This window comes from Desmodus rotundus, chromosome 3, assembly GCF_022682495.2.
Source record: "Desmodus rotundus isolate HL8 chromosome 3, HLdesRot8A.1, whole genome shotgun sequence".
Taxonomy (NCBI): domain Eukaryota; kingdom Metazoa; phylum Chordata; class Mammalia; order Chiroptera; family Phyllostomidae; genus Desmodus; species Desmodus rotundus.
Genome location: NC_071389.1, coordinates 147,271,761 through 147,299,414, shown reverse-complemented (window position 1 = coordinate 147,299,414; position 27,654 = coordinate 147,271,761). Strand labels below are relative to the sequence as shown.

At 48.1% G+C, this 27,654-nt stretch overlaps 2 protein-coding genes and 1 non-coding gene across 6 annotated transcripts; 1 reads left to right on the top strand and 2 right to left on the bottom strand.

The window, feature by feature from the left end:
• Positions 1-79: 79 nt before the first annotated feature.
• TSFM (Ts translation elongation factor, mitochondrial) lies at positions 80-12,234 on the top strand. Of its 3 annotated transcripts, XR_008426474.1 has the most exons (7): positions 81-241; positions 458-631; positions 1,395-1,523; positions 2,990-3,112; positions 5,094-5,181; positions 10,653-10,752; positions 12,147-12,234. XR_008426474.1 is itself a non-coding variant. In XM_024576246.4 (6 exons), the coding sequence occupies exons 1-6, from the start codon at positions 143-145 to the stop codon at positions 7,468-7,470; spliced, it is 1,020 nt and encodes a 339-aa protein (XP_024432014.2). In that variant the 5' UTR covers positions 80-142; the 3' UTR covers positions 7,471-7,634. The 3 variants fall into 3 exon arrangements, 2 of the variants coding, with proteins under 2 accessions (XP_024432014.2, XP_024432015.2); XM_024576246.4 differs by lacking the exons at positions 10,653-10,752; positions 12,147-12,234 and adding an exon at positions 7,064-7,634 and having other exon boundaries at positions 80-241; XM_024576247.4 differs by lacking the exon at positions 12,147-12,234 and having other exon boundaries at positions 10,653-11,417.
• Positions 4,808-4,932, bottom strand: LOC112319198 (small nucleolar RNA SNORA25). Its single transcript, XR_002976300.1, has one exon. It is a non-coding gene; the product is annotated as a small nucleolar RNA SNORA25 (small nucleolar RNA).
• AVIL (advillin) lies at positions 8,270-27,010 on the bottom strand. Of its 2 annotated transcripts, XM_024576244.3 has the most exons (20): positions 26,744-27,010; positions 24,541-24,625; positions 22,850-22,924; positions 21,696-21,892; positions 20,161-20,269; positions 19,967-20,077; positions 19,468-19,670; positions 18,927-19,005; positions 18,731-18,829; positions 17,785-17,938; positions 17,584-17,684; positions 16,952-17,089; positions 16,692-16,850; positions 15,545-15,724; positions 14,031-14,176; positions 13,775-13,919; positions 12,138-12,326; positions 11,448-11,516; positions 10,411-10,527; positions 8,270-8,964 (listed from the first exon to the last, which is right to left on the bottom strand). In XM_024576244.3, the coding sequence occupies exons 2-20, from the start codon at positions 24,604-24,606 to the stop codon at positions 8,851-8,853; spliced, it is 2,451 nt and encodes an 816-aa protein (XP_024432012.1). In that variant the 5' UTR covers positions 24,607-24,625; positions 26,744-27,010; the 3' UTR covers positions 8,270-8,850. The 2 variants fall into 2 exon arrangements, with proteins under 2 accessions (XP_024432012.1, XP_024432013.1); XM_024576245.3 differs by lacking the exon at positions 24,541-24,625.
• Positions 27,011-27,654: the final 644 nt, after the last annotated feature.

The window sequence follows — 27,654 nt, the reverse complement described above, 5'->3', positions numbered from 1 at the left end:
GAAAGTGTGCTCTCTCCGGCCAGCAGGTGGCGATATCCCCGTTCGGCACATTCCGGTGCAGAAGTTTGGCCCTGCCGCCCCGCCGTAGGCCGGTGGCCTCACCAGTGCGCCGGCCCCGCGGCAGTTCGCGGCGGCCGGGGAGATGTCGCTGTTAGGGTCACTGCGCTTCTACCTCTTCGCACGGACGGGGAGATGCCCGGTGAAGGGTCTTGGTCCCTGCACCGACCTGCTTTTCTTGCAGGTCTCCCGTGAGCCCCTACCTGCGACCTCCTATCGGACTCCGTCCCACCCTTCCCCCCACCTCCTTGCCTCTTCGCGGTCCAGCTCCCGCACGCTGTCTTTCCCCCAAGCCCTGGGCCCCAGTCGCTCCTGAGGTCGCCTCCGTGCGCACGTGCTTTCTGACCCGGAGCGCCTCGCTGCGTTCTGCTTCTCATCCCTTTCTTCTCATCCCCTCCAGGCAGCGCCCCTTCCGCAGCAGTCGCTCCAGCCATGGCACACATTTCACGCTGGGCCCTGGCTGTCTTCCTCGGCCTCCAGCAAGGAGCTCCTCGTGAAGCTGCGGCGAAAAACGGGCTATTCCTTTGTAAACTGCAAGAAGGCTCTGGAGACTTGTGGCGGGGATCTCAAACAGGTGTGTGGGAGGCAGGGAAGGGAGCAGGGCGGGTACTAAGGCCGGGTCTGTCTCAGGGAGGTCGCTTGTCCAGTATTCCTAATGGCCGACCTCTAGGTAGGGTTCTGACTTAAATAACCTCAGCCTTTGACTCCGTGTAAGGAGGAAGCAATTGACCCAGAATGCCAGGGTTGCATACCTTATTCCATCTTGTAAACTGTAATGCTGTTTCCTGCTGCTTGAAGCTGAAAGGGCTGTGTGAGCTTTGGAGTCAGACCAGGACTGAAATCATGGTGCCCCCACACTAACCCTGTGACCTTGGACACCTTACTTAATCTTTCAGATGTGCATTGTTTTTGTAAATGAAAATACTGCTCTCTGCTCCATAAGGTTGTTGTGAAGATTAAGCTTATCCAAAGCATCTGGCAGAATTTGGGATTTCGTGGCAGGCTGCCAGTGTAGGGGTGTCAAACTCATTTTCACTGGGGGCCACATCAGCCTCTCTGTTGCCTTCAAAGGGCCGAAGGTAATTTTAGGACTGTAAATGTAAGTACTCCTTAACAGTTAATCGAGAGCTCTGCTGCCGGGTAGAAAGGTGTGGGGCTGGATTTGGCCCGTGGGCTTTGTGTTTGCCACGTGTGCAGTAAGTGATAGATTACTTCAGTTTCTGTTATGGAATCGAAGAGAAGCAGAAACAGTTGGGGGACCTGAACATATTTTAGAGTCCCATTCAGTTTTAAATTCTATGACTTTGTCATCTACCCCCTTTCTTTTCAACTTATAGGCAGAGAGCTGGCTCCATGAACAGGCCCAGAAGGAGGGCTGGAGCAAAGCTGCCAAGCTCCGTGGCAGGAAGACTAAAGAAGGCCTGATTGGGCTGCTCCAGGAAGAAAACACGACTGTGTTAGTAGAGGTGAGTTGTCAGAATTCCAGATACCAGGAACGGCCGTCCCTTCAGTGTAAGGCTTTGTGGTAGATTCTTTGTTTTTTGGGTTTCTTTTTTAAGATTTTATTTTTATTTTTGGAGGGAGGGGAAGGGAGAACAAAGGAGAGGGAGAGAAACATCAATCAGCTGCCTCTCCTACACACCTCAACTGGGGACCTAACCTGCAACTCAGGCATGTGCCCTGACCAGGAATCAAACCTGCGACCTCTCACATTTGTGGGAGGGCGCCCAACCAACTCAGCCACACTGGTGAGGGCTCTTTGCATTCTTAAAGAAGAGGTGTTTGAGCCCTGGCTGGTGGGTTCAGTGGATTGAGTGCTGGCCTATGAACCAAAATGTTGCTGGTTCGATTCCTAGTCAGGGCACAGCCTGGGTTGCAGGCCAGATCCCCAGTAGGGGGCACGCAAGGGGTGACCACACATCGATGTTTCTCTCCCTCTCTTTCTCCTTCCCTCCCCCTCTCTCTAAAAATAAATAAAATCTCAAAAAAAAAAAAAAGAAGAGGTGTTTGAGAACCATAAAGGGTAGTTGAGTTTAAACCCGTGAGACCACAGTTATTAGCTGTGGATTCATTTATGTTTAGAAATGCACATATGTGTTGATGAGGAAAGGTCTAGCAGTCTGGGATAGTACTCCTAAATGTGAGTTTCGTGTAGCCATACACCTTGGAACTGATTGCTTCCTGGACCAGTTTGACTTTAAAGCTAGACATTATATTAATTAGTTGATGGATAGAGAGTAGCTGTTGTAGAGGTTTCAGGGCCACAACTGATGAAGAATCAGAAGGGTGGATTAGAGTTTAGAGTGAGAGGAGGAGGTAAAATAAGCTGATAACAAAACTGGTTTGTAGTTGGTGGAGGCTGGAGAATGAGTTGATTATGGCATGTAGCCATAGGCAAGCAGTGAACTTGTGGTGAGTCCTTTGAGGACATGATGGAACCAGCCTCTGAATGTACAGGCCATTGCTAACTAAGGGACACGGCGGGAATCACTTCATTTAGTTTTTGGCCTCAAGCTTGGAAGGAAGCTATAGGCTTAAAATTCTGGGGTTCGTTCGTTCTTAAAATTTTCTTTTAGATATTTACTTTATTTTATTTATTTATTTTTAAAGAGAGAGAGGGGAGGGAGAAAGAATGGAAGAAAAACATCAGTGGGTGAGAGAAACATTGATCAGTTCTCGCACATGACCCAACCAGGGACCTGGCCCACAATCCAGGCATGTTCCCTGACCAGGACTCAAACTGGAGACCTTTTACTTTGCAGGATGACGTCCAACCCACTGAGCCATGCTGGCCAGGGCTAGGGTTGTTTATTTCTGCTTGGTTGAGTGTGTAGCTTGTTCTGTCAATACCTTGGTTTACTCTCCAACCTTAAGGCACTTTTGGAAACTATCAGTAAACAGCTTATACAGCAATATCAATTTATTCCTACAGGTAAATTGTGAGACAGATTTTGTTTCAAGAAACCTAAAATTTCAACAGTTGGTCCAGCAAGTTGCCCTTGGAACCATGTTGCATTGTCAGAGCCTAAAGGATCAGCTCTCCACCTACAGTAAGGTGAGTTTGGGGGCCTCCAACATGCTGGTTTGGTTCCACCCTTACCACGCCCCCATCCTCCTTGGGGTCTTTATTGTTCCCTTTTTTCAGTCATTCTCAGGTCTCCCTTACTTCATGTCTTTGCTTAAATGTTACCTTTTTGTAGAGGTGTACCCTTCCTTCTATGGCTCTGTTACCTCAGTAAGTAAATTAAAAATTTATGGTTTTTCCATGCAGAGGGGTGGGGAGAAAATGCAGACAACTGTAATTGAACAACAGTAAAGTAATTTAAAAGTTGAAAAAAAAATTTATGGTTTTTCATTAAAAAATTTTTGTTACAGTGTTTATATATTACATTTTTATTTATTTGTATGTTGTCAGTCTTCCCCAATAGAACACAAGCCTCGTGAGGCAGGGAATTTGATTTTTCACTACTATGTCTGGTGAAAAAGAAGTGGGCCCAGCACTTGGTTGAGGCTCAGTAAATCTGTGTTAAATGAATGAATGAATGCCAGTGGGCCGGAGTCACTCAAAATCAGGTGCAGATTTGTATTCAGGAATCTAGAATGATCTAAGGAAAGGATTCTTACATAAAGACATTGGAGAAGGCACAATTTAGGAGAATAAGGATATTGTTGTCTATAGAAGGATCAAGAAAGGAATGATGTGTTAGCCTTTGATTCCTTCTTATTGTCAAGGCAAAAATGAACCAACTACTTACACAGTTTTTTTTGTTTAGTATCACCTTTTTTCCCCCTATTCTTTTTTTGAGATCTCATGGTATATGCTAATTGTTATTGGCATTAAATAGTGACATTATATGGAAAATTGTGTTGAGATTATTATTTAGAATTGTATTGAGTAGATGAGTCACTTGAATTATAAATTCAAATCCTTTATTTTATTTATTTACTTATTTATTTTTTAGAGAAAGGGGAAGGGAGGGAGAGAGGGAGAGAAACTTCAATGTGTGGTTGCCTCTCGAATGCCCCCTACTGGGGACCCAACCTGCAACCCAGGCCTGTGCCCTTACTGGGAATCAAACCAGCGACCCTTGGGTTCACAGTCTGGTGTTCAATCCACTGAGCCACACCAGCCAGGGCTATCCTTTGTCTTTTCACAAAAAAAATAAGCATATTTGTACAAATACCTCTTACAGAATGGTCATATAATTTTTTTATACTCTTTTAATTTGCTTTTTTTACTTAATATAGCCTGGAAATACTCCATAGCAGCTCATGGAACTCTCCTTTTTTTTTCTTTTTTCAGCAGCATAGTAAACCATTGTGTGGCTGTGCTGTGATTTATTCAACCAGTCTTCTCTCACGTATAGGCATTTAGGTGTTTCCAGTATTTTACAATCAGAAGTAATCGTTCATTGAATAACATTGCGCATATGTGTGCTCATATTGTTAGAAGTGCATTGTCCGGGTGCGTTCCTAGAAACAGCATTGCAGGGTCGAAGGATAAAAATACACGCGCCTTTGTGAGCTGGTTGTTCAGTCCCCTCCTTCGGATTATGCCGTTACACAGTCCAACAATCTGCAAACCTTTTGCTTTAAAATTTTATGATTGATAATACAAATATTATTCCTGATTTCTAGGAAACTACATTTTAAGAAGTTAGGCCAGATGATAGGAGTGGGATGGAATTGGGGGTGGTATAGTGATAGAATAAAATATTTGTAAAAATGGGACTGTTACCAATTTTTTGTAATCTTCATCTCCTCAGGAAAACAGCACTGCTGAGTGTCTGTTTTATCCGATGGAGAACTGCAGTTTTAGGTCACGGCGTTAAGAACTCCTGGTTTTGGTCCCATAAGCTCTCTTTGACATGACCTGTTGTTACCGATTTTTAACCTCCTTGGCTTAATGAAAATGTCATCTATATTGAGTTGTTTTAAATCATTTTCTGAGAAATGGGCTATATTTGCCTAGTTTTTTGAAAATTTGAGTAGCACAAAACTGATCACATTCAATTTTTGTGTGTGTGTGCACTTAGGGCTTCTTGAATTCCTCTGAGCTCTCCGAACTTCCTGCAGGGCCTGAGAGAGAAGGCTTTCTCAAGGATCAGCTGGCCTTAGCAATTGGTGAGTATTTGTGAGGGTTCTGGACACTGGTAACTAAGAACTGGATCTCTTTGTATCTTTGTATTCCTCCAAATCTAGGTCAAGAATTGCAAGCTCGTGTGCCTGAAAAAGTCATGATCTGAATGTGCTCAGTGGGCTGTGTGTTAGGTGTTAGGGGCAGTGGGACCCTGAGAAGCCCGCGCTCTGCTGAAGGGAGCCATTCCCGAGCTCTAGCCAGTTGTCACCCTGGGGGAAATGGGGTTCCAATGTTGGCAGAACTTTAACATTTCGTTAAAAGAATTTAGATTTGTGTACAAAAATCTCAGTTTTTAGCTATTTGCAACTAATTAAAATTATTTCCACACTTGGCATGCGTCACTATGCTGACCAAACAAAGCGTGTCTAGGCAGAGATGCCTTGTGACTTCTAGTTGACTACTTCTCTGTACGCTATAGGGGAAAGAGTGCAGCAAAGGCCATCTCGCCTTCTTTATAAAGGGATTCAGGGAAATTTAGGGGCATTGTTTTTGGGAACTTGGTCTTTTTTTAAAAAACATCTGATCCCGAACTTGTGAAGGCACAGTCTTTCAGAGCCCGCTGGCTGTGGGAGCCGTGTCGGGGTCCCTGCGGTGGGACTCGTGGGGGGTCACCTTCTTTCCCAGTGTCCTTGACGGAGTGGGGGAGGCGAGGCTGGGGTTTGAGATTTCTCATAATGTATTGCTCATCTGATATTTCCAGTCAAGGCATCAATTTTTATCAAGTCATCCTTAAGTGTGTATAATGTTTCAGTGAGTCATAGATAGGAAACCAGGCAGACAGCTGGGTATGGGGCTTATGAAGAAATTTTGGAAGAACTGGGTGTTTCAGCCTTGTCAATTTCTGGGAATTAACTGTTGGGTAGATGATGCTTTGAGCTTTTGTAAGATTCTTTCTGGTTTCTGGATTCTCCCCTTTCTCCCCTTTTGTGACTTTTAGATATAAATTACGGCTAATTCAGGGACATTTATTTGGACCCCTTTGTTTATTCTCGTACCCCATCCAACCTTTTGTCTTATTTCAAGTTCTTTTAGAGGGTAGAGCATCCTGAGAAAAAGGGGGAAACTGGAATCTATTTTTGGTTCTCGTAAGCACCTCTGAAAATGGCTTTTTTTTTTTTTTTTTTTAAATGAGAGGAAGTTGAAACTGTCAGATGACACAGGGTTTTGGATTTTCTGGGGCTTTTAGTTGTGGACTTTTCCCTGATACAATGGGCGATCAGGAGACGTCTGTGTCAGTTATGGCAACATTTGGGAGGGATGGTAATTTGGTGGGAAAAAAATACTTAATTGCTCTGGAGATCTGAATTTTAATCCCAGCTGTGCCAGGTGTTAGCAGTGTAACCTTGTACTGGCAAGTTATTGAGCTGTCTAAGCCTAAGTTTAATGACAGTAGCCAGCATTTGAGTGCTCACTGTGTGCCAAATACTGTAATGTGCTTTTATTTATGTTATTTATTTCTCCCAGTAATCCTGCTTTCAGGTTATTTGAAGTGGCATCATTTCCATTTTACAGATGAAGACACTAAGACTTGATAAATTAGTAAATGAGGTTCTGTCATTAAGTCACTTGCCTAAGGCCACACAGCTGGTACGAGGCAGAAGTGAGACCCGAGTCCAGGTGTAGCCCATGTTAAATGGAGCGTGCCTGGCACCTAGTTGGTGCTCCGTAGAGGCACTCTCCATTTCCCCACCCGCTCCCTGCACACACCTTTTCCTCTTTAAACTGAAGATGGTATCTCCATCTTACAGCACATCCACGGTGGAAATGCAGAGGACTGTCCCAGACTTGGCCACCTCTGTGTGTATTTTGGTACTGCCACAGGCATCCTATTCTGGAAGTGTGGTTTTTGTTTGTGTTTTCTTATAGGGAAACTGGGAGAAAACATGATTCTTAAACGTGCTGCTTGGGTGAAGGTGCCCGCTGGGTTCTATGTCGGCTCTTATGTCCATGGAGCAATGCACAGCCCCTCACTCCACAACCTGTTGCTGGGGAAGTACGGGGCCCTGGTCATCTGTGAGACATCTGAGTGCAAGGCAAACCTGCAAGACCTGGGCCGCCGCCTCGGGCAGCACGTGGTAGGCATGGCCCCTCTCTCTGTCGGCTCCCTGGATGACGAGCCTGGGGGAGAGGCAGAAACCAAGATGCTGTCCCAGCCATACTTGCTGGATCCCTCTATCACCTTGGGACAGTACGTGCAGCCCCAGGGAGTGTCTGTAGTCGACTTCGTGCGGTTTGAATGTGGAGAAGGGGAAGAGGCAGCAGAGGCTGAATAGGTTCCAGAGACTTGTGGCCCAGGAAGAAATGTTTCTTCTTAGTTCTGAGCATTATTACAAAAAGAAGTTATTTCCTAAGCCTCTTGGATTTGTTTTTCATTTGAGTTTATAATGAAATTATACTTCATGGGTAAAATTACGAAATAAAATTGTTACATAGTAAAGAGAGTAGAGTCTTTTCCTCGTTTGCACAATGCTGGGTTTAGCTTTCTGTGTCTTGCTCCTGACGAGTTTTAGGAAACAGCAGGTGGTCCTCACTGCGGTGACCCACCCACCGTGTCTGGGCAGACAGCAGCATGCGCCCATTTGCATAGATTTATCATGGCATCCCCCAAAATTCTGACTTGTTCTGTCTTTCTGCTTCTGTGCATGGAGCTCTCGTGATGCTTTGGACTGTACTTCTCTCCTGGAACATCCCAGCTATATTACTCCTGCCACATGGAATCTTTTGGAATTGTTGACTCAAACTTAGAGTTGTTTGGAAAATGTGGTTCACTTGCTGATGTCTGTGGTGTGCTTTGAAGGCTTTCTGCAGTGGTATACACACTGGTTCTGGCCTCGTTACTGAAATTACTAACACGTGACCCTGCTTCTCTTTTGGATAATGGGGTGTGGGTGGGTGGGGACTGAGGTTTCCTGGACAGCTGTAAAGCAGATTTTAGCATTCTTGTGCCAGAAACAGGAATTACAGTGGTCCGGTTTTCCAGAGAGCTCGCTCAGTAGTGCCTGTTTACTTCCCCAGTACTGAGACATTTCTTCCCACAGGACATCAAATCATTACTGCATAGACACGCCTCTGATGCTGAGAAAAGGTCCCTTTTGCTCATACAGGTATCTTTATTTGAAGAGTTAAAAAGCTTTGACACATACAGATCTGGGCATTTGGATTTTGGCTTTGGAGTATACATGTGATTCACTTCAGTCATTTATAGGTTAAATAGGTTTTGGAAATACCATTCTTTCAAATTGAAAACTTAGGTTTTTGCCTTAATAGTAAACACTTTAAACCTACTGGGGTTTTGTTGTTGTTGCTGCTTTTTTTTTAATCCTCAACTAAGGATATGTAAAATTTCTTTTTTTTTTCTTTTTTGTCCTCTTACTTTTGACGTCTCCCGATTCATGTAGTTTTAGTGCTTTCTGCTGAGGCTTTAGCCAGAAGGCCACAAAAATCAAAAAGTGGCTAATTAACATTTTATGTATATAAAAAGTAAGGAATGCAGGGCTGAGAAAATGGAGAATGTGCTGTGATTTCAGACCCTGCTTATCTAAATTAAGCCGCTGAATGGTAGGCAGCGATTGGTGGATCATGTTTTCCCCCCGTTGGCAACGGTCTGCTCTGTCCCGTGGTCTTGCAGTAGGTGCGTGCTGCACCTGCTCGCCTCAGAAAAGCCCCTTCGCTTTCTTCATTTGGAGCTGTTTCCAGCCAGGCAGAGCAGTGAACTCCTTTCGTGTGATTCCAAACACAGAGACAAAGTCCTGCTCAGAGAGGTAGTTCTGAGAGAGAAAACAAGGTGTCCGGTTAGAAGGAAGACATGGCCCCTAGCGCTGCCGACAGAGTCGGGGGAAGCAGGGCTCGGGTGGGTCCTGAAAGAGGGGGAGTGGGACGAACGTTCAGGAAGTCTGTGACAGACTTCAGTTGTTCGCTGGGGAGTTTCTCAGGTTGTAGGGTCCCGTCTGGGCCTGTGGAAGAACTGACTGGATTCGCTGCTCTCACAGCTTTACCTGGCACCAGTTTTCTTGTCAGAAGGACAAGAAACGGGATATATATTACGTGTGAATTCTAGACATTAGGTTTTGGCTAAATGGAGAACTAACTTGAGTGATAGTTTTCCTTGCCTTATGCCCTTATCTGCCATTTTTATCCAGATATTTTCAAATACGAGATCTTGAGAGCATAAAATGCTACCATTTATTTATTGATGTTTAATGAATATCTTCTATCCAAGTAAAATTATTAAGATATGGCCTCTGTTTTCAAGAAAGTTGTAATCCAGTACTCAAGAGTTGGTTAGAGAAGACATTGTAGAAAATCTAGAGACCTTTCCCAAATCAAATCCTTTAAAGGGAGAATAAATCCATTCATTCAATATGAATATGTTAAACCATTCAGCCAAAACTTAAGAAGTGCCTACTATCTGCCAGGCACTGTGTTAGGAGGTAAAAAGCTGAGAATACGGTGGTGAACAAGACAGATAAAGTCCTTGCTCTTAAGAACATTACTAGAGGGAGAGACAGACGACGAACAAGTGTAAAGGGACTGGGAGTGGGGGTGCGGGAAGCAGCGTTAGGTAGGGTGGTCAGGGAAGTCTTTCCTGGGAAGGTGACCTTGGAGCTGAGACCTAAATAATGAGGAGGAGTTGGCTCTGTTAGGGTTTTTTCTGGCAGGAACAATAGGAAGTGTGAAGGCTCAAAGGCTGGCATGAGCACGTTGGAGGAAAGGCAGCCACCGCCTGCAGGGGACTGAGCGAAGAGGGCAGTGGTGTGTGAGATGAAATCAGAGGGGGGCTGGTGTCAGATTGGGTGGGGCCTCGGAGGCCATGGAAAGGACTTTGGATTCTTCTCTAAGTGCAGTCGGAAGCCATTCAAGGTGTTTTAAATAGAACAGTGTCATCTCTTTTAAAACCCCATTGGTGGTTACGTGGGGAACAGGCTGTAGGGGTGGTGTGGAGACCAGCTGGAGGACTAATGCAGTACCCATGATGGCTGGACCAGACCCGCACTAGAGAGATGGAGAGGAGTGGACAGAGGCCAGCTGATGGATTGAGGTGAGGAGAAAGTATCAAGAGGGAGCCCGGGGGTTTTGGCTTGAGCTGCTTGGTAGCTCAGGTGTCTACTGAGTGCTTACGGTGTTCCAGAACTGTCCTAGGCCTTACATTGAGACAGGTGCTTTCCTCACAGAGAGCTCCACTTACGTCAGATGTAGTTCCTTCAGCTACTCACTTCTTTTTTGGCAGGGTCCACATCCTCAGGCAACTCCTGATTTTGATTTTTCAATAGAACTTCTATAGGGTAACATTTTATCTCAGAATTCAGGGTGAGAGCTGTATTCCTCATGTCCTAGGTAAGATAAGATAAAACGTAGACAGGATTAGAAACTGTTCAGGTCTGTGCATTCGAAGTTCTGTGTATATAATATTAAAATGTCGGTTTATACCACTTTACCTTTTATAATTATCTTTTAGAATAATTGTTCCCAAACCTGGCTGCCTGTCAGAGAGTCATCTGGGAATCTAAACATTCAGATTTTTCAGCCCTTGGGAAAGCTGACTGTGTACGTCTAAGGTAAATCCTGCGTAGCCAGTTCGGCATAAATGCTGTGCTTGAATCTCATTTAAATACTGTGATCGCATCCCTTCTCTCCGCACTTCACTTAGGCTCGACATTTCCAGCCTTTACATGACTTTAAATTGACATCATACTTTTTTCCAATACATTTTAAAGGTGCTACATCACCATTAACTTTGGAACCTTGAGTTTGTAGAGCACAAAGGACAAAGTTGCCACTTGGTTTGGACAGCTGGTGCCATGCACTCATCTCAAGGTTAAATTGCTGTTGAATTCCTGGCCAGCGGCTCTACTTTTTGTGGCCATCGAAATAGGTGTAATGATCTGAATTTCTGTGGACTCCACTGTCAGAAACTGATGAATGTATCATTTGGGTTAGAAACTTATTACTTCTGAAAAATGCTGCCAGTAAATTGAATCCGTCCTGAATGACAGAGAGAGCTGAATAATAAAATTAGTTTTTGATGTGTGTGTTTTTTTTAAATAGCAAGTCTGTTCTGAATTCTGGAGGACAGTAAAGTGGGCTCTGAGACCCGCTTTTCTACTGGTTAAAACAACCTTCACATGAGAACGGACCACTAAAGCGACACTAAGACGGGCATGATGGGGTTTCGCCCATGTGGCATCTGCGGCATTCGCTCTTTCTCTCTGGCTCTGGTTGCCTGTGTGACTTGCTCCTCCAAGAAACTCACAGCCGTGATTCTCGTGATAGCAGCAGCATCTCCCAGCTCTTCTTTTAACTGTTCATATGATTTCCCCGCCTGGAAAGAAGAGACGGAAAACATAAGATGTGCTGTGCACGCGTGTGCATGCGCACATGTATGCCATCTCAGGCCTAGTCTGTACCCTTGAGAAGAGCAAAAATGCTGGGAATCACGGGACATTTCAGGGATTAGCAAAAAGGAAAATCTCCCTTCTGGGCCCATGCAGGATTGGAAAGCACTTAAACATAATATGCTGCTTTGCTGGTGGTCCCTCAGTCCTCCCTATAAGACTTAAAGACAGAGCAGTTGAGTAGGAGTCAGAAAATCTGCTTAACTGTGACTTTAGACAAGTAACTTCTCCTCTAAGCCTCCTCATCTGTAACATGGGAAGCAGTGTTCATCCTAGCTGTCAGGATGGTGGTAGCTCTAGAAAGGTGGGTGTGGGTGTACTTTCTAAACATTGTCACTCGTACAGGCTGCTGATTCCTGAAACAAGCTGTGACTTCTGTAACTGGACTTAGTGCTATGGAGCCTGGGAAAGGGGAGAAAAGTAGAAAGCAGGGAGGGGACAGGGAGTAAGGGGAATGTGGACTTGGATTTGCTCAGCCCTTGAGTACTCCACCTTCCCGCTGAGCTCCCCGACAGTAAGAATGTCTTCCCCGCTGGCTGTGTTCTTACGCTCCACAGGTGAGAGTCCCAGGCCAAGAACCAGCCTGTGAAGATGGGAGGCTCGAACCCCTGTTTAATGATCAGGATCGGTGTATCAGGGTCTCGGCCACTGGGGTGAGTGTGCAGGTACTCCTGGGCTGTAGTGAGAGCCCTCTTCTTCTCTGTGGCATTGGCCTCAGCCCCAATCCACAAGAACACCTGTTGTAGTCGAGATTGAATATTCATTAATGTGCTCCTAACAGAGACTATGTACCAGACAATAAACACTGCCCTCTGTAACCCCTCAGCAATTCACAGACTCAGCAGAGGAAGCTGTGCTCAGAATCATCTTGATTTGACGTTTTAATTGCCACGTGTATCTCCCACACCTATATCTCCAGTCCTGAGCTCTTTCTCTGAACCTCAACTTCTTGAATCTACCTTCTTGCAAAACACCTCCTCTTGGCTGTCCTCAAGCTAAGCAACTCAAATATTAATACCCCCAAAATGTAGCTCTTCTTTTGTAACTCTGTGTGTTCATTCTTGGTGAATGGCATCCACCCAGTCATTCCTAAGGCAGTCACCTGGGAGTCACTGTAGGTGCCCCCATCTCCAGTGAGTTACCAAGGCTGGCCAGTCTGCCTCCGGCTCATTCGCCAGACTTGCCCCCACCCCTCCATCCCTACTCCATCGGCCCATGCAGGCCCGCGGCAGCTCTCCTACTGACTGGCCTCCCAGCAGTCTTCTCCGGTTCCCACCCCCACCCCTCCTCTTCTACACTTGCTGGAAGGCTCAATCTAAAGCACAGTATGACCTTGTCACTTACCTGCTTAAATTCAGTCGCTTCTCAGGATAAATCTCAAACTACTTCACAGGGTAGGTAAGGTCCATGTTTGCTTCTTCAGTCCATCTCTAGGGTTTTAACTCTATCTTATGTTCTGATAATATTATTTGTAGTTCCTTGTATACTAGACTATTTCGTGACTTGTTTTTACTTGTGCTATTTCCTTTGCCGGGAATGCCCTCTTTACCTGATGAATGCCTACTGATTATCCTTTGAGAGGCAGCCTCGGAGGCATCTTCTTCAGGAAGTCACCCCTGAGCCACTCAGCTGTGCTCCCTCGGCACCTTTGTGTGTACCTCCGTCATAACAGTGACGCTTCTATGTTCCCCCTCCCTCCACCCACCTATGAAGTCTCAGAGCAGAGGGGCACTCTTCACTTTGGTGACAGCACGCCTAGCGCAGCGACTACAGCAGAGGAGGTGCGGGATGTGTTTGCTGAGCTGAACTGAAGATGGGTGTTGGGAGGGGTTGCCTTGAAGGTATCCCCTTTTCACCCCTTTGGACCTAAAAGGCCCATATCTCTGGGTTTGGACCCTACTGCTGTTGATCCTGAGAAAAAGAAGTGCCTGGTGATAGGATGATCTGATTTTCCCAGAGCAAGGTGGGAAAATTCATTCCCAGGGTGGTGTGTTTTAAACAGCATTCTGTTCTCCAGCCCTGGCAAAATGCAGGCTTTTTCGTTGGTCACCACTGACCATTGTTTGATTGACTTGGGGATGGTCCAGAGTTTCCTTGGGTTTATCTTGGCAGGGGAGTTACATCAAAATAATCAAAACTCTGAGGATCTTTGTCATTTGTCCCAAGCACTCTGGCTGTGTCTTACCTGGTCCCAGGTATCCAGGAGCAACACATCGTCTGGGTTCAGGTCATCCTGGGTGAAGTCTGTGATCTCAGTGACAGTGAACCGGCCAGTCTTATTGGAACATTCAAAGAGACGGGACTGGACATCTAGGATTTCCTGCTGTAGCCTGCAATACAGTCAGTCCATTTGGAGGAGCTGAGCTGCTTAGAAATTGTATGCAGTTCACAAGTCTGGAAGGCAGGGGGAGCCAGGAGGAGGGAATGCTGTGGTCCCATACCTTTTGTTACTGGCATAGGGAGTTTTCCCTCCCAGCAGGTCCCAGAACTCGGGGGGCTCCTGGCCCTCAGCCACAGCATCCTCCGTGCCATTACAGAGAAGCCTGGCCAGTTCCTTAGCCATTGCCCGTTCATCCCCACTGGACCCCTGAGAGTAGGGCGAGGAGAACACAGGTGTTAGCGGCACTTACCACGCTGATGGGGCGGGGGGGGAACTGCTGAGACTACAGCTTAGTGTAGCCAGGATCAGCCACCAAGCCACAGCCCTTTTGTATGGGTATAGGTGTGTTCTAGTGCTGGGAAGGGTTTGGAGTGGAGGGCGGGGGTGGCAGAACAGTGTGGTGGCAAAGACCAGCCCTGGACTCAAACTCACAATGGGTGTTGACAAGAGTCACCTTTGTTTTGGTTGCAGTTGAAATTTTAGCACCTACTTTTAATTTTTTTAACAGAAAAATTAAACTTATTGTATAAATTACATACAAGAAAATTCACTCTTTTTGGCATACAGTTCTGTGAGTCTTGACATAGAATCACATTACCACCACCACAAAGAATCAGAACAGTCGCCTCACCACTGCGAAAAATTCGCCCAGGCTACATACACCCTTCCAAATCCTTAACCTCTGGCAGCCACTACTCTGTTCTCTATCACAATAGTTTCCTTTTCCAAAAAATCATAATGGAGTCATACACTCCAAATGGAGCCTTTGGGTCTGGCTTCTTCCACTTAGCATCCCCCGTGTAGCTGTGGGTATCAACAGATTGTTCTTTGTGCTGCTGAGTAGTGTTCCACTGTGTGGATGTCACACTTTCTTTATCCATTCTCCAGCCGAGCTGCCTCCAGTGTCTGGTAATTACGAATAAAGGTGCTATGTGCTGTAAACATGCGTGTTCAGGTTTTTGTGTGAAGACAGTTTTTTATTGCACATGGGTAAATGCCCAGGCGTGGGACTGTTGGATCATACGGTAAGTGTGTGTTTTATAAGAAACAGATTGTTTTTCAAAGGCCATATTCGCATTCCCACCAGCACCGTGAGAGAGTTCCTGTTGCTCTGCATCCTTACTTGCACTTGATACTTTCAGTGTTTTCAGCCGTTCTAAGCGTGTCGAGGTATCTCATTGGGTTTCACTTATATTTTCCTAGTGGCTAATGCTGTGGAGCATCTTTTCCTATTTAATTCTCTTTTTTAAAACAATTCAGTGCTTTTTAATGCAGATGCAATCTGAATTGACAAAATCGCATTTTTAGTGTTTTTGTTCAGTGGTAATGCTTGTCCTATTACAACCCACCAAATTGGTATGGGAAGATTGCTTTATTCATCCCCTGTCCATTTAGAACTGAGGGTGTATCTCCTGGGTATGAATGAGCAGTGCTGTCGTTGATTTTAATTGGAGGCCTAATTGTAGGGAACGTAGGCAGTCGTTTTGAAGATGCAGCCTACTCTTTCATTCCTTTGCCCTTGCTGACCGGAGGGTGGTGCAGGGCTGCCATGGCCACGGGGCCCCGCCGTCCTACCTTGCCATACCACAGGTAGTGCTCTGCCTGGGTCCGCAGCAGAAAGACGTCATTGGAGTTTAGGGAGGAGGCTAAGGCTGAAACTTCCACTGCCTTGGTGTTAAATTTGTCATTTCCTTGAATCTGGAAGAGCCTTACTGGAGGTTCGGGTTCAGCATTTCCCTTCCGGGAAGTCCCACCCTAGAGAGAAGGAGAGAAGCATAGGCTGGATTTAAGGCACACCACGTGAGTGGAGCACTGGGCTAGCTGTTGTGGAGACAATGTCAAATACACCCCTTGAAGAGCTCGTAGGCCAGGGGTGTCAAACTCATTTTCACTGGGGACCACATCAGACTCGTGGTTGCCTTCAAAGGGCCGAATATAATTTTAGGACTCTGTAAATGTAACTACCCTTAACTAGGAGTAAGGAGCTCGGGGCTGCAAGGTGCTGGGCCAGGTAAAACGAGGTGGAGGGCCGGGTTCGGCCCAAGGGCCTTGTGTTTGCCACCCCTGTTGTAAGCTAACTGCCAGAGGTCGGGGTGAGCTGGAGTTACGGTACCAGTAATGTCAGCTTTCATTTTGAGACCTCTGCTATATGCCAGACTTTGTGGCTGGTGCCGGTGTGCATCATTTAATTGGTCCTCCAAATAACTGTGAAGGTATTATCCCATAGTATAGGTGGGGAAACAGGCTTAGAAACCTGGCTAATAAATGACAAGACTAGGACTTGACCACAGACTTGTGTATATCAAGCACGTGACATTGTACGTTTTTGGTAGTGCTTCAGCTAGGGCTTCGTGGAAGAAGTAGGCCTTGAATCTGAAGGGGCACATTCGGTGCGGGAGGTGGGCAGGGAGTCATGTAGCCCGTGTGAGGTCTAGAGAGGAGACCCACCTGATGAGTGGGGTGTGTAGCTTAGGGAGCTGAGGGTGGTGCACCTGCACAGGTAATATGGCTGATTATGAAAGACCTTGAACATTAATTGGGCAGTGGTTTGGACTTGAAGTCCTAGGCAGTTGGGATTCACTTTAGTGTCTTAGATTAACCCCTTGTCCATGTCTACCCCAAAGCCTGCTCCCCTGCCTCCTCTCCTGCATTGTAGCCCCTGCTGGCTGGCTTAGTTCTGAGCATTCTGGCTCACAGTGTAACGTTTTCTGAGAGTTCTCACCTCAAAAATAACCAGCTTTCCTTTGAAGATGGCCATGAAGTGGCGTGGTTCCTTCCCCATGGTAACCCGAACCTGCACAGGGGCCCCGTCCAACTTCTGATCCACCTCCACCGCCTGGTATGCTGAGGCTGCCAGCTCGTCCTGTGAGGCGTGGCGGCCCTGCAGTGGCGACGGGAGGAATGGGCCCTGCTACCCCTGTCCCAGCTCAGTGGCCAGAGGAAGCACCCTCTCTGAAATCCAAGGGCCTGCTCCAGGCCTACCTGCCAGATGTACAGGATGTAATGCGGCTTCCCATAAACCTCGTATGTGTAGAGAGCCAGGTAGCAGTCTCCCCCATAAAAGAAGCCATACCACTCCTGCTCCACGGGGACCAGCTCCAGGTTTTCAATTCTCCAGACCTGGGCATAGAAGGAGACACAGTTCTCCAGTGATGGGGGTTCTGTTTGAAAAGACAGCTGCCTGAGGGAATGGGGTTAGGGTTGTGCTTAGCAGAGAATCCCCACGTGAGGCACTAAGGTCTGTCCACTCAAAGTCCCCTGCCCCTTCTGGTGCTGCTTTCCCAGTGGTGAGGGCTTGTCACGTTTGCATGATTTGAATCTGTAGGGGAACTGGATTGTCCCTGGTTGGGCGCCTCCCCATCACCTCTCAGAGGTGATTTGAATAGATCTGCCAGGTGAGGTATTGACAGCTCACTGGGGTTTCTGCCTTTCACTTCCCTGAAGAATTGTGGGGAAACTGCAGACTAGGACACCTGTTGGAGAACACCCCTAGGCACTGGAGATGAAGGGGAAAGCAAAGCAGACCCAGGCTCACCGGCCCCCTCCTCTACCGCAGGACAGCCAGGAGGGCCAGTGCTGCCTGCCGGCCCTGAGATGGGACTCATGAGGCTTACCTCAATTTTTCCATTGCCATCATCCACCATTCTTTCCCGGGCAGCTACCTCTGGTTCGGTATGCAGCAGAGTCACGTCAAACTTATCCTGGAAAACTTTAGCTGCTCGAGAAGAGGTTGGGAGAAGCCAAGTGACTGACAAGCATCCATGCCTGCCTTTCCGGAGCCCCAGCAATGGGAAGGCAATTCAGGGCCATCTTACCGATTTTACCAATGCTGAATGTTTTCCCCAGGCCTGTGGTCTGCTCCTTCACTGTCCACTTCTGAAACAGCTGCTTGAACATGGCTGACTCGGCACCATCGTTGACGGTCTCCACGTTGGTGCTGCTGGGGTAGCCCTTCATCTTGATGAAGTTCTGTAGACAACCCCGTAGCCCCCGAAAGGCAGGTCAGTCAGGGAATGCACTGAGTTCTTTGCTTAGCTGGTGAGTCACCTTTGAAGCCAGTTGGTAGGATTGCCCCCTTGCTCCCTTCTGGGACTGGGTCAAATCCTGACTCACTTCTGTCTAGAGACAAACTTACCTGACTCAAGGAAAGGACTGAGCTGAACATTTTCTCATCTCTCTATTGGCCTGTCGTGATTATTACTAATTTTTTTTTTCACGATCCTCTGTACTCTGTTTCTTCAACATTCATGTATTCTGCTGACTTCGTATCACATGCATTTGTCCATTTACTGCTTTGCTGCGTGCATCCTGCTGGGTTCACCTGCATGGGTCTACACAATATCATAAACCCCTTGGGGACAGGGCCATTAACCTTGATAAGTGGTGTCTATCCCTTTCACTAATAACATCCACTGCCCAGACTGGTGTGGCTCAGTGGGTTGGGCATCGTTCTGCAATCCAAAATGTCACCGGTTTGATTCCCGGTCAGGGCACATGTCTGGGTTCCACGCTGGGTCCCCAGTTGGGGGCGTGCAAGAGGCAACTGAAACATCCACCAGGCTTTACAAATGTTATTCAATCCTGGCAGCAACCCCAGGAGATGGTATTAAACCTGAATTTGAATCCCAGGTTTGTCTGACACCAAAGTCCATGTATATACCTGCAATGTTATACGCTCAAATGCCTAGGATAGCTCTCTGAGCACATCTGAAGCGTCTGTGACGTAATTTTTGGACAATATTGCACATCTGTAGCTCCTACCAGGGCTGTAGACATGGCCATCTGTTTCTCAACTTTTGTGGCTCCTCTTCCTTTCCACACATAGATCTTGGTCCTACTCTGGTCCAGGATGTAGCAGTCCTGAAGCAGGCAGGGATAATGGTTACGCTTTGCCCAGGGCCTGCCTCTGAAGCCAGGTCTGATCAGCCCACTCCATTTGCACCCAAGATCTACTTACATCATGGTTCAGTAAATCCTGGACCAGAGGCCTCATTGCTACCTCGCTGACCGCCAGCTGCCCAGCAGAGTCTGAGACACTGGAAAAAGGAGAGATTGGCCTGTGCCTTCTCTTCTGCAAAACATTTCGAAGTCATTTAGCATTTTCCTGGCTTTGTTTTAGTATGGAGTTTCTGTGCGGAGCTTGGCTTCCTGTGACAGGCGTGGCTTGAATGCAGACGGGAATGTGAGTGACTCTGTTCGCTAGAGGAGACTTTTGTGTTTCTCTCCAAACAATCCCATCCACATCCCTGTGCATGTACAGATCCAAGTAAAGGAACAGTGTCCCCAAGAGACCAGGAAGAGTTGCTGACAAGAACAGATGGTAGCTTCCTCCTTGAATCAGAACACCAAGCTCTTTCTAGAAGCTGCATTTGAAAAAGACTAAAAGAAAGCCAGACTCCTGCACCCAAAATGGGGAACGAAGCAGAAGTGCCTAGTCTTCTAGGGGACACCTTTCCCCTGCCCCAGCTTCCAACCAGCAGCCAGGTTTAACTACTCACTGATATAACACGATATTCGATTTCTGCTGCTGATCTGTGATCTCATCTGGGACTGCAGGCTTGATAATAGAACGTCGGCCGAGGGTGTCCTGAAGGACCTTCATCAGCTCTGGGCTTGCAGCCTCCTTGTCTCCCTCAATCACGCCTATTTCAGCACGGCCCCCTCGCTCCCTGTCCCGAATATCCTTTGCCAGAAGCATAGCCTGTCAAGGAAACCAATGGAGACACTCAGCTCCTCTGCCCCCTGCCCCCTTCTGCCTGAAGGCTTTGGGAGGAGCAGCCTACAACCCAGCCAGGAGTTATTCTGATGCTAAGGAGCCCAGGGGCCGCCACACACACACACACACACAGCCTCTTTCTCAGACAGATTCTACTCCAAGGCAGGGGTCCCCCTTGAATCTCAAGTGAGGAAGGAGGAAGGAAAAGTACCTGAGAGAGCCAAGCCCTGTGGCCAGGCCTAAGGGAGAGGAGAGAGCAAGAAGACTAGAGAGAGCTGTACCTTTAGGCGCTCCCCACTGTTACTCTCTGGACCATTCCATTGGATGATAACCTTCCCGAGGTCCAGCAAGAAGACATCACCTCGGTTAAAACTGTCCCAGCTCATTTCCACCTGGAGGTAGACATTATTCAGAAGGAATTCTTAGGTACCAGGTGGAGGCCCTGGGCCCAGAACAGAGAGTGGTCAGGACTTACCTCAGTGGCCCTTATGTTTCTCTTTCCCTTCACATGTAACAGCCGCTTCACGTCGTAGGTATTGGTCTCCACATGCTTCATTCCAGAGGCCACACCCCCCTTCTTGTAGCTAAGGGAACATCCATTTGGTTATTTACTGAGCACCTGCATGTGCTAGTTACAGGGAGACAGTGGTGCGTTACACACATGCAGTCTCTGCCCGTGTGGGTGGCGACAGTAAATAAGCAAGGTAAACCTAGACGGTAGTAATTGCTGCCACAGAAGTAGACACAGCAAGGGACTTTTTGACAGGGTGGTCAGGGCAGTCTTCTCAGAAGGGGTACCATTCCCGCAGAGGGATGAAGAGGAATTGGAGCCAACAACAAGGAACTGGTGCTCAACACAGAGGGAACACCCGTCATGAAGACCAACCACACAGCACGAAGGAGCTTGTTCTAGGAAAGGGGGGGGGATCCATGTGCAACCGGGAGAGAGGCACACGCCCGGCAACAGCAGATGCGTTAACAACGCCCTGGCCTTAACACCAGCCCACTCCTGGAATCAGCGCTCCTGCCCCTGGCTCTCACCCCAACCCAGCCTCCATTCCAGGTGTCCCACACGTGAGGGGCAAGCAGAAAGCCCCTGGAGCAGAGGGTGGGGGCGTCTTTGGGTTCCCTGGTGACTCAGTGTGATGCCCTGTGCCCGGCAGGTCCGCAGTCAGTGGGAATTGCCAGTCTGCCAGCTTCAGAATTCTCAAGCTCTTTGGAATTGCTCTTTTTCAATCTTGAGTGCAAAGTTTTGAGTAATCAGTTCATGGAACAGTATCATTATTGGCCTTTACCAGACCCCTCTCTTGTTTTAAGTGTGTATTCTCTTTTACCTGCATACCTTATTCCCAGTCCTGTTCCGCCATAGGCAACAATTCTAACAGTTTAGCATCTTATTTTCATTATGGTGAAATGTGACCTACGGTTTTGCGTGCATGTGTTTTTTTAAAACAGAAATTTGCATTCTGTTACATATCTCAAGGCTGTTTCTTACGATGTTCACTGAGCGCCAGGATTTTAAGCTCTGTCTACTTGTTAGGCGTGCATCTAATCTGTTACTTCCAGCTCCTGCATAGTACTCCTTGGTGTCATGAGTATTTCCTGTCCAGTCTCCCTGTGACGGGTTTCCACACTGCCTGCAGCTTCCACCGCCACTAGCAATACTGCTGGGAACATTCTGGTTCATGTGCCCTTAATGGAGCCGAGCTGTGAAAATTCCTTTGAGTTATACCCCTAGAAGTGGGATTTGCCTCGGGGGCAGATTACTCATTGGAAAGCTGTGCCAGCCCTCCCTGCCCCCAGCAAGGCACAAGGGCTCCTATTTCCCCACAACCTTGCCACATTTGTCACCACCCAGTTCTCAAATTTGTGCTGCTCTAGGAGATAGAAATGATAGCTTTGTTTTTATTTATACTTCTTTGATTAATCTCATCATATACTTATTGGCCCTTTGGGTTTCCTTTTTGGTAAACTGCCGTTGTTGTCCCTGCTCTGTGTGTAACTACTCACATGACACCCTGCTTGAAGTAGCCTCGGAAGGTGTCGGACTCATGGTACTGGACCTCTCGGTGCTGCACGGGGCTGCCCCCCAGGTAGTCGTCCAGCTGTGTGGTGTAGATGGCCGCACAGCTCTGCTCTTCCTGAGAGGAGTCCTTCCCGATCCAGAAGTGGATGTCCTGGGACAGGAGACCGCCCACTCTCCGGGTCTGGGATGCGGCCAGAGAGATCAATCAGGTCAGGGACCAGCCTCCCCTTTGATGCTGGCCCCTCTGGCATGGCAAGAATGCCACATATAGTGTCCTGTGCTTGGTGGGCTCCCGACCCTTCTCCCTCCCCATAGTGGCCCATGTGCAGACCTGCCCTGTGTGGCTCTGGCAGCCCCGATACCTCATTTGGGAACAGTTGACAGCCTATTGTTCTCAAAATAAATGGAGAGCAATGGGGACCTTTTCCAACTTGGGCTGCAGGCTTGCCTTGCTCCCCCTCTGCCTCCTGAGCTTACCCAGCTGACACAGTGCTGACCTGTCCACCTGCATGTCTCTGTCAGCACTGTTCACGTGGGATGTTCTTTCCTCAACTAGAATGAGCACTTTGAGGCCGGAAATGGCTTGTATTTATCTGGCCTTCCTCTGCCCCACTTTAAACTGGGGTCTGCCCCCCACCCAGGGAAATGTGCTGTTTATGAGCTACTTATCCAGGTTCAGACTGAGGGCCCCACCCCTACCCTCCGATGCAAAATTTAAACACCCCCCGCCTAAAAATGGCTTTTAAAAATGGTAAAACTGGCCCTGACCAGTGTGGCTTAGTTGGTTGAGCGTGGTCCCTCAAAGCAAAAGGTGGCAGGTTCGATTCCCGGACAGGGCACATGCCTGGGTTGCAGGCCAGGTCCCCATTTGGGGCGCATGCGAGAGGCTACCGATGGATGTTTCTCTCGCATATCAATGTTTCTCTCCCTCTCTTTTTTTCTCCCTCCCCTCTCTCTAAAACTAACTAAATAAATTTTTTTAAAAAATGGTCAAACTGGAGGCCTGTCTTGTACAACACTGAAGAAGAGTCAAGATGGGTACCAGGGGCCTGGTTAGCGTCAATGGCAGATCTCTCAGTGGAACCTGGCTCGGGGAGAAGTTTGTGGGAATGAGGGCTGGGGCGGGGGCGGCGCTCACCGAGAGGATGACGTAGCAGTCCCCCTCATAGAAGTTGCCATGGGCACTCAGGGGCACCAGTGCCAGCTCCATTTTCTGGAAGGACAAGGAATGTACACAGGCTCCATGCCCCCCATCCTCCTCCTCCCCCAAGCCTGCCTTTCCTCTCCATCATTTGGCAGAGGCAGCAGGGGAAAAGTAGGGGAGATGTCCCCACTGATCTTACAGGGTGTGGCAGCGAGCTACAGGGTTTGTGTGGCCATCTTCTGGTTTCTGAGCTCAGCTTGATGACCCGGTCTGCATCTGGGTGCCTGTCCTCACCCCTGTCCTCCTCGCTGCTGCCTGGCTTGTCCTGTCTTGCTGCCATGTGAGGAGCCGTGTGAGCCACCCCCAGCCCATTGCAGGGAAAAGAGTTGGCTATGAGCTATCAAGGAAAACCCTCCTCCCAGGGGCTGCACCACTGCCTCCGACACTGTTCGACTCTGACCGCCAGTGCTGGCCCAGGTCTGCAAGAACGGACCGCTGAGTTCTGTGGGGCTTTGGGGGTGAGTGACAGCAGTGTGCGGGGCTTCACGCCTAGTGTCCCATATTTGGAGTCTGGGTTGGGGCCCCGATTTGTCACCTGCATGTCTGTCTTGTGTCTGTAGGATTATCCCCATAGCCTCTGATGCAGATTTTCATCACTACCTCCAAGTGAGGTAAACCCACAGTCATACTTGTGTGATTCCTATGTAAAATGTGTGTGAATGTAAAAATATCGTCCTGAGCACCGGCCTGTGGAACTGAAAGGTCACCAGTTTGATTCCCAGTCAGGGCACATGCCTGGGTTGTGGCCAAGTCCCCAGTTGGGGGGCGTGTGAGAGGCAACCACACACAGATGTTTCTCTCCCTCTCTCTCCCCTTCACTCCCCCTCTCTCTGAAAATAAATAATTTTTTTAATGTTAAATATTCCATAACTTCTGTACACTTTTTAAGTATCTATTGGTTTTTAACAAAATGGAAGTATCCTAGGCCTCTCACAAGCTCTGAGCCACTTGCTAGAGGCTGTGACTCCCACTTCCAAATGGAGGGTAGTGGAGTGAGTCATCACCTTTGGGTTTTAGGCAGCAGCCACTCAGCTCAGAGCGGGGAGGTGGGGGTGGGGTGGGGGTCCTCACATCTGGCAGGTGGGGCTACCCGGGCCAGAGTGGTTCCCTGGTATAGATTGCTGGAGCTCAAGGTAAGCCATAGGGGCTCATGTCCTGGTGGGAGAAGTGATGAGCTGCGCCGCTGTCTGTGCAGTGCCCCCAAACCTACCCTACTACTTGGTGGGAGCCAGAACCCTCTGAGGAAGATGGTTCTATTTTTCTGTCGGAAGCAGCCAGGGCTATCATTCTCCTGGGTGGGCCCCGGCCACACCCATCTCTCCAGGGCATTTACTGGAAGTGCAGACTCACTGAGCAGATGGCTGAATAAAGAGCAAGCTTATTTTTCTCAGAGCCCTGCTCTCCAAGGCTAAGAACATTTCCTCCACCTGCCACCCACCTGCTCTAAGCACCCAGCAAAGGTCACCGGTAGGGAAATGTGCACTTTGATGCCACCTCCCACTGTTCCAGAACCTTAGGCTGGAGACTAAGGATGGCCAGAGGGCTGTCCTGTAGCAGATCTGGGTGGCAGGAGTCCACCCCCAGATTCAGGATGAGGAGGAGGGTGTGCCTCCAGCGCAGCTCACCTCGATTCTCCAGGTGATGATCCCAGGGTCGTTGCCCACAGCCCTGAAGGCGCTGCTCAGAGGCATGGCTCTCGGCTTCCTGGGGCTGAAACACCGAGAGCAAGCAGGGGGGGGGCCTCTAACGGCAGACATTCACCCAGCTTTCTTCCCGAGTCACTTACGAACCTCTTGTCAGCCATCCTGCCATGTCCTGTGGTGCATCCCTGTGCTCTTTTACAGCAGTGATTGGGGGAAATGACTTGTCCAAGGTCACACTGGTAGCCTGGCTGGCTCAAGGGTCCCCACCCGCAAGTTCTGCTTCCCATTTGCCACCCCCCATGTTAAGAGCTCTGGTAACAGCCATGATTATTCACTGAAGGGGCGATAAATATGTTAAACCCTGGGTAGATTCGCTGTATGTTATCTCATTTAATTCTCATAAACTGAGTATATTTTCATTATTTTACATTGTAGGAAGACAGGGTCCAAGAGGTTAAATAATTTGCCCAGATCACACACTGGGATGAAATCCATACTTGATCCTAAAAGCTGTGCTTTTAGTCATTTTGATGTACTGCAGCCCTTCCTAAACTTACCTACATGCAGCGGTGTATGGGGAGAAAAGCTGATGTCAGAAGAAAATTCTAGGTTGGGTTGCCTTCTCGCATTCTCATCCCCTCTAACTCTTCCCAGATCCTCTCCACAGTCAACTCTTCCATCTTTCTTTGGGCTTTTACTTTCCAGATTTTTAAAAATAAACTACCCTAAAACTCAGACAACCCATCCTGCTTTTGTCTTATGACTAATATATTTCCTGTATCTCACAGCAGAAAAGGGAAAGTAAAATGGCAGGGCTGGGCCTGGAACAAAGAGCGCAGGTGCCCACAGGGGGAGGTGCGCGGCCCGCCCCACCCGGAGCCGAAGCTCTGCTCTGCCCTCCCACACAGACCCCCAGGAGCCAGCGGAGAGGGGTCTGGCATTGGGTTGCCGGAGGAAGTGGTAAAGAGAAGTGGGTCCTGCGCCATGTCTATTGAAGGAGTATCCAGGTTCGCAGAGGGGCTTTGTATAATTAAAATGCACACCTGGTTCTTGCTCTCAAGGAGCTTACCGTCTGATAACAACACACATGACCCACGAATGCTGCGAAGGGGCAAGGATAAAGGACAGGTTCGATGGATCTCACAGGGTGAAAACCCGTCCAGAAAGGACTCTGTGGAGCTCTCCTGTCTGGAGGCACTGTGTGCTTAAGAGGGGCATGTCTGCCCATTCTTTCCTTGAGCCGTGGTGGATGAAGCCAGGTTTGGAGAATATGCGCTGTTATTTAGTATGGACTTTGGCAAAAACACAAAAGCAAACTCCCTTTGTCTGCTGCTATTAAAGGACAGCAGAACAGTGAGGCGCAACAGCCACTGAGGATTTAATTAGATAACTTGCCCCACCCTGTGCCCAGAACTGCCAGGAAATATTTGTCTAGGTTTTCTTTAAACCCTAGATTTCAGTCACTGAAGGCAAATGCTCTTACCAAACTAGGCGAAGGGGACAAGGGCCAATGAATTCATTCCTTGAAGATAGAGAAGTGACAACCTGGTAAAAGCTAAACCAATTCTCGCTAATTAGAGCTGAGTCTTAAGAGGCCAAAAGCAGTCCCACTTGCTAGTAGGGTCTTAGCCATCGGGAAGGTCTGGGTACCCCAAATGCAGGAGAGGGCGTGCTCAAAGGGATTTCCCGCCACACTGGAACACCTAGAAAATGTGACCCCACCTGTGACAGCAAATTTCCCTAAAACTGGTCATCCCTTCCCTCCTCCCCAAGTTATTAATTCGACACCCTTTAAGATCACTGTAGAAACCCGTGGGGTGGGGTGCAGTTTTGAAATCCTGAGTTGAAAGCCAGTGGCCCGTAATGAAGTCTTACAGAGACAGCAGTACGAATGGATCCCAACAGAAAGCTGGTTTTAACGTCTGCCTTGCCCCATACCATCTTTCTGAGGGGTCTTCATCCCCAGCTTTTAAAAATGTGCCCCATTTGTTCAGTGGTCTCTAAAAAGGGCCTTAGTCTCTCAACAGAAAATCTGCAAAAACTGGCCACAAACTCCTGGTGCAACTCCTTAAAAGCCTCATCCAAGACAAAGCCAGGGAAATCTCCATCTCCTCTTCCTTTCGTTTCCTCCTTGTTCAGCAGGAGAGCTCTACTGACATGCACCCAGAAACCAGGTAGACCTTACCTTGCCTTCTCTCCCACCGTCTTCCCAGTTTGCTGGCAAATAAGCAGCAGCGGTATCGAAGAACGACTCCGAAGCAGGAAGCTCCAGGTCTGCTGCCAGAGCTTAGTAATGGCTGCACAGACGCTGGGTTATATTTGCTTGGGTTTGCATCTTAACCACATTTTCCTAGTCCTGGCCAATCATGGCCAACAGAGCCCTGGGCTTGACTTAGGGAAACCAGAGGGAAAGCTTTATTTGTTCCTATTCAAAACAACAAAACAAGGACAGACTTTCAAAGGCTTTTTAAAAAAAAACTTCAGCTCCACACCCTGATCTAATTGATTTTTAAAAAGTGCACAGCCCATCAATAATGCAGGAAAAAGGGTGGGAGGATACGAAATCTGCCGTATCGTAGGTATGGACGCATTATGCTGACAGGAGGCAGTGGCTAGAGCTGCCCACCCAGCCTGGGATGTCAGGTTGGCAAGCGCCTCCAGAAGCTTCTGGGCACTTTCTCAGAGGAAGGGGATGTCTAAGAGAGGGGCCAGGAACATGTTACCTCATCCTGTTCTGCTCCTTGGGGTAGACATTAATCAATATTTGAGTGCCTACTGTGTGCCAAGAACCATCCTAGGTTCCGTGTTTTGGGGATCCTGGTTTGGGAACATCAGTGAAGGGCACAGAAGAATGAAGACTCCAAGTCCTCTGGGGCTGCTGGGTCATCCTCAGACATCAATAGAACACAAAGCATATGCTTATTAAGCACCTGGATGGCAATGGAGTTAGTTCCATTGGGGGCCAGGGAGGAGCTAATGCAGCCCGACTTCTTTAACCTTGAACAGCGGCCCAGTGCTGAGTCCGCAGCTGGTCTCCCCGCCATGGTACTCCAGCTCCGCCATGAAAGAAGGGGTTGTGAGGGGTGAATTGTGTGC